The sequence below is a fragment of the Nothobranchius furzeri genome, chromosome 16 (genome assembly GCF_043380555.1).
Source record: "Nothobranchius furzeri strain GRZ-AD chromosome 16, NfurGRZ-RIMD1, whole genome shotgun sequence".
NCBI classification, from domain to species: Eukaryota; Metazoa; Chordata; class Actinopteri; order Cyprinodontiformes; family Nothobranchiidae; genus Nothobranchius; species Nothobranchius furzeri.
In genome coordinates this window covers 43,472,824-43,478,840 of record NC_091756.1, presented here as the reverse complement: position 1 = coordinate 43,478,840, position 6,017 = coordinate 43,472,824, and the positions used below count along the sequence as shown (strand labels likewise).

General features: G+C 41.3%; 1 protein-coding gene across 1 annotated transcript in view; it reads right to left on the bottom strand.

Moving 5' to 3' along the window:
- The window catches only part of LOC107387526 (proteasome activator complex subunit 4B), a 66,640-nt gene extending 64,173 nt beyond the window's left edge, over positions 1-2,467 (bottom strand). The window contains 2 exon segments of the mRNA XM_070545703.1: positions 762-902; positions 2,163-2,467. Coding sequence (XP_070401804.1) covers positions 762-902; positions 2,163-2,374 — 353 coding nt within the window. The 5' untranslated portion in view covers positions 2,375-2,467.
- Positions 2,468-6,017: the final 3,550 nt, after the last annotated feature.

Sequence of the window (6,017 nt, the reverse complement as noted above, 5' to 3'; positions counted from 1 at the left end):
ATCAAGAAATCTGTGTCATCACAAACTAACAGTTTATAAAGTGACCTCAAACATAACCACTATGCCATTTGGGAGATAGAAGTTGCACTTGGTCTTGGCTGTTATGGACTAGCTGTTGGCTAAGTAAAAGTGATTTCACAAAACAGAGGCTGTTCAGGAAGCTATGAAAAAAGATTTATAACTTTTACATAGAAACACACGTGAAATAGGTCTTAAAACCCCTTTGATGAGTGGACTTTGACAGACTTTTATTTTCATTTTGTTGTTATGGTCAGCTTTTTTATGAGCAGCAGTATTGCACTTTATTAAACAATTATTTTGATACAGATACATAATTAGATGAATAAATATCTCAGTTATATTTACCTATATGGCGCAAGCATGTTTACATGTTATTTCTATCTCAGCCTGTCCTCTAAATAGCAGAGAGGTGAGTAAGAAATCCACTTTAACGCATCATGTGACAGCAAAGTGACATTAACAAACAGAGCTGCTCTCTGATCTCATTACATGAACAGGAAGGCTAACAGGGGCTCATCCTGGAGAGTTCAGCTTTCTAGGGTCACATTAGCTAATGTCATGTCATGTTTTGGCAGACTTACAAAGTGTAATCTGCTCAATCAGTGGACTGGCAGACTACCTCCACCTCAGGGAAGTCAAGGTTTCCTCAGAACAAGCTAAGATAATACAATCCTGTAATAAGGGCAGCTCAAGGAGAAAGAACATTTCTAATACCGCGTGTGTTTATGCGGCCCACCCACTTGAGAAGCTGAATGAGCAGCCTGGCGTAGCACTGCATCATGTGGGGCTCCAGGTTGGGCAGGGTCACCAACTCGTACAGAAGCTTGATGAAGATAATGTGGTCCTCTTTAGTGAACCTTCGGCCATACAGTTTCAGAAAACTAAGAGAGACAGAGACAAAGAGGACTTATGATCAGTTATTTTTTATTGTATCTCACTCAAATTCTCAAGAAAGAACATACACCTTCCTGTGCCAATGTCTTCTCAGATCAATAAGACCACCTGACCCTTTCATTATAGGTGCAATATGTAAGAATGAAGTAAGATTGACATCCTGGGGTCAGATCTAGTTACTGCAGTCCATTTTCTTTAACAAAGAATCACTTTCTCACTGTCGTTCAGCGAGTTTTGTGGCTGTTGCCAATTATGGAAGATTTTAGATGACAACCTAAGACGAGTCACACACAGTAGGTTGATTAGTAGATAAATACATGATCATTTATGGTGTTAGCACTCTTGTGTGTTTTATGGTAGGGAGCACTTACTACATTTATTATGGTAATATTCTCCGGCATTAGTGGAAGTGTGGTTATCAGCTGTTAGCTTGCTGTTATAGTTCTGAACGACTCATTAAAGCAAGTAAAACACCACGAATGACTCATTAATCACTTTACATACATTTCACTGTAATATCGAGTTGTTGGTGATTGAAAAGATAGCTTGAGCTATTTTTAGAGCCAACTATTTGCTTCTTATTCACATCAGCATTGTAAACTCAATGTTAGCTCAATGTTAGCTTCTAGCCTGCTTCACCCCACTTTATTAGAGTAAAACAAAAAGATGCCGTGGCCTTTCAGGGGTACAGGAAATAACTTCTGGGTTGCTCCTGTTTACTGGCTTTAGTTTTTTAAACAACTCTGGAGCTCTTTGCCTGCCAGTGTCGAATTAAAGATGCCAGTGCTACAGTGTCATTTTGCCAGAGACAACAACCTCACAAATTCACTGATTGTAAGCAAAGACTACGTCCACCTTTAGTTTATTTTAACAGAGATATACTGACAACCCCCCAGCCGGCTGAGAATTACATCTGTTATTATGCAACCTTCCTTCCAACATGATTGACATATCAGACTTTTGTGATTGTTTCACAGTGGAATGCTCACATATTGCTCCTTTAAATACTCTTCCCAACCAGTATTTGAAAAGTCTTAAAGATTTAGTCCTTAGCAATGTCTGTTTACCTCTTTAATTACTAATTTCCATCTGCATTCTAATTCTGTTTTATTCCCCATTGGGCATTGTGTTAACACAGTTGGAATCTCCCATAAAGAGGCAGTTTATTGTTACATAACAGCACAAAGAATCATCAGTGACCCCATCCACAAGGAATTCCCATGATCCAACATTGCATCAACACTTACAAGAAAAGTTTCCTGGACCTGAACGCCACCCCAGGAAACAGCTCTCTAACGAGGACAGCTCTGCTGAGGTTGGCCTTGATGCCCTCCAGCAGACCCATGGCCTCCTGGTCCAAATGGTTGCAGTAAGGCAAAAGGCTGTTGTAAACAATCTCCTTCTGGGGGACGAACCAGGCCTCATCTCCATCCTCATTCATTTTCCCATCGTCGGTCATGTCACTTTCCTGTTGTGTTGTGGAAAGCTAAGAAGGGGAAACAGCGTGTCTAATGATTGCTGTGCCTTCTGGAAAGTGTGCTGCTGAAGTTAATCCTCTTTGTCCAGCGGCTGGATGGAACGTATGTCACGCTAATTGAGCTGGTCAAAACCCTGAGCGCAAAAGACTGGGCCTGTTCCGTTTTGTTCTGCAGTGTCAGAGCACCATGTCACCTCTCCTCTTACACACACATACGCATACAAGTACGCGCACATGCCCACACACACACACTCTCACACACAACCAACAATGGAGGTCGCAGGGTTGGTGCGCTCCACAGGGGGTCGTGGGAAATGAGTTGCCTGTAGGTTTTTGTTGGAAAGGGTGTGTTGCTGTTAAAGCTTTGATTTCAGAGTCACTGAGCCCAATAACAGGAGGGGGCTTTGATATAAGAAAACTTTCATCTTTGGCAATGGGCATGTAGGTTTCCTTTGAACATGGGGCCACTGAGAGACCAAGGGACCTTTTCCAGCATGCACTGATAGAGGAAATATTTGTATGTTGCCTAATGAGAAACACAAAATTCCCATTCAGACACATTGTAACTCATTTCTATATTTACTTTCAATACGTAACATCTTTTTATTTTATTTTCATGCTCTGCAATTTAGGAAAAGTCCTTTTCAGAGTATACGTGGCCCCTAAACCCAAAAGGAAAATCATGGATTTAAGGAGACATATTATGCTTAACTCAACTTTTTGCTAACTTATGTGCTATCATGTGGGTCTCTGCTGCCTCTACAGGTGCTCCAAATGTGAAAATAAAAACATGCGTTATCTGTCAGTGTTTGGTTTTAGGAATTATCTGTCTAAAACAAGCTGTTTTAAAAAGTCCTTGTTTGTGATGTCACAAATGCGGAAAACAGAATAGAACTACTTCTGTTCTGCAAGAGTGACTCTGCTCTGTTTTTGATGTGCTTCTAACTGTTCTGTTTATAATGCAAGAGCAAATCACTTAAGAAACCTAAACATTTGTGCAAAAAACATTTTTCCTAATCATGGAGGCCCAGACTTCCCTACCCCCAGCCACTTGGGTCAGCTCCTCCGGGGAAATCCCAAGGTGTTCCCTGGCCAGCCGTGAAACATTGTCCCTCCAGCGTGTCCTCTCAATGTGGAGGAGCATCAAATCTACTCCAAGCCCCTCCCGGATGACCAAGCATCTCACCCTATCTTTAAGGGAAAGCCCAGCCACCCTGCGGAGAAAACACCTTTCGGCCGCTTGTATCCACGATCTCGTTCTTTCACACAAATGGGGCTAAATGCATAATAAAAATCTAATATTCGGTTATGACCTTTTCCCTCCATGATTTTTCCACTATTATTTTCCTGTCTATAAATTCTCTATCAATGTAAACATAAATGTCTTATATTTAAAGTATACGTCCTGGTCATTTTCAGCCAAGACAATTGTCTCTTTTCCTGCAGACATTTTTTTCTTACTGTGTAATATTTAGTAAGTCGCATCATTTTAATAAGTTACGATTAAACTGTGTAAATGACTGCAATAAATCCCAGAATGCACCTCTGTGGACTACAAATCACAGATGTATTGTGCAAAGCTAATCTGCAGAATATTAGGAGGATCTGTTAAATGGATTAAAGCACCTCTCTTGTGCTGCTGACCCACTAACCCACTGTCATTAAGACAAACTGAGCCCCCTGCTTGCCTGTTGCTACCTCACCATAAATAAATGACACTACTTTGTTCTGAAACTTCCATGCAGCCTTCTTTATTCATGCTTTATTGCACACAATTCTACACAAATCCTTTTACTTTAAGCTCATGTAATTCTCTGACCACTACATGCTTAGAGGTGTGTGGCAATTGCAGGATAAATGTTGCTGCTCTTGGAGACAGCTTAAAGAACAATGGAAAAGCCCTTTGAGTTCTTTTGGCGTTTTTAGATAAATGAGCCAAATGCTAGTTTTTTCTTAAGCTGCCTGATTGCATCAGGTTCTTGGATTCTCCTCCCTGCCACAATCTCATGAGAGGTCCTCTTACGACGTTTGCAGAATAACGGAGGGGTGGCTGTCTAAATTCCTTGCTACAGCTAAGGGAGCTGAAGATGAAGGGGAATTCAAAGCAACCAATGGATCATTGCTTTTAACATTTTAGACTAATTTGGTAAAATAATGTTGTTTAAAAAAAAACAAAGAAAAAAGAAACATAAACTCAACTTTGTTGGCCACACTGAGATGGAAAATTAGGATTTGTTTCTATTCTTTGGTTTGGGACAGCAGTAGCTCAGGAGGTAAAAGGGGTTGTCCAGTATTTGGAAGGTTGTTGGTTGGATCCCTGCTCTGACCAGAGAGTGCTGCTGTTGTGTCTTTGGGCAAGACACTTAGCCCGCTTTACGTTGGACTGGCAACCTGCTGGAGATAGGCACCAGCCCCCTGCATGGATAAGTAGGTATGGATGATGGGTGGGTGGATATAAAAACACCTACATAACCTCAATGGACTTTTTTAGAAATTACCCAGCCTGCATCTCTGTAAGTCCATATAACAGAAGAACATTACCAGATAAAAAATATTTTGAATGAAAAATTTGCTGAAAATATAGTTGTGTTAATGAAGCCCTCAGCCCATTACTTCATAGAAAATAACTTTTCTATTGTGATAAAAAAAACTTTACCTTCAGCACAGTTGATTAACTTGCTTTATTTTAAACCCCTATTCTCACTATCAAATGTGTAAGACAAAGTTGGAGGCTTTGAGTCCGAACCCAGAACAGTCTGTGCCTTCCCCGCTGCACATCAATCCAAAAATGTCATGCTAGAATTTTCCAAGTAATCTTGCCCACGTCTTTACCTTTTATGTCCCCTCAGATCTTATTATTTTGGGATTTTTTTCCTCCCGGAGCAGCAACAGCACCTGCTCTCAGAGTTTCATCTGTTGAACCATCTCCAAAAGAAACATGTTATCTGTTCCTCCCCCTGCTGAAATGTTTCTCGCTACCTGGAAGGAGACAATTTGTTGGATATTGCTTTGTGAGTGTGGGTTCGAGCGCATGCGTGTGCATGCGTGTGCATGCGCACACATGCGTGTGTGCACACAGCTGTGAGATTCATTATTCCACAAGTTGAGTCTACAAATGGAAAATATGATTCAGGACAGTGACTCAGCAGGGAAAAGGACCAAACGCGGAGCATGAGACAAATCCCGGCAAAGGGAGATGTTTCTAAAATCCATCAGTTAGCTCTTGTTTCTCCAACAATCCAAGCACACACACACACACACACACACACACACACACACACACACACACACACACACACACACACACACACACACACACACACACAGCTCAAATATAATTTTTCAAGTTTGCAAAAGATTTCTGTTAATGCCAGTGTTCTTGCTCTGGAAATATGGGAAAACGTCATGCCGCCAACTCTCTCTCTCTGTGTGTGTGTGTGTGTGTGTGTGTGTGTGTGTGTGTGTGTGTGTATGTGTGTGTGTGTGTGTGTGTGTGTGTGTGTGTGTGTGTGTGTGTGTGTGTGTGTGTGCTCAACACACTGACGCAGCTTCCTCCATCCAGCTGGGTTTCTCTGAGATTTCTTGGAGATAAGCAAGTCAGTTCACTGCCAGACAGACGAGTAAA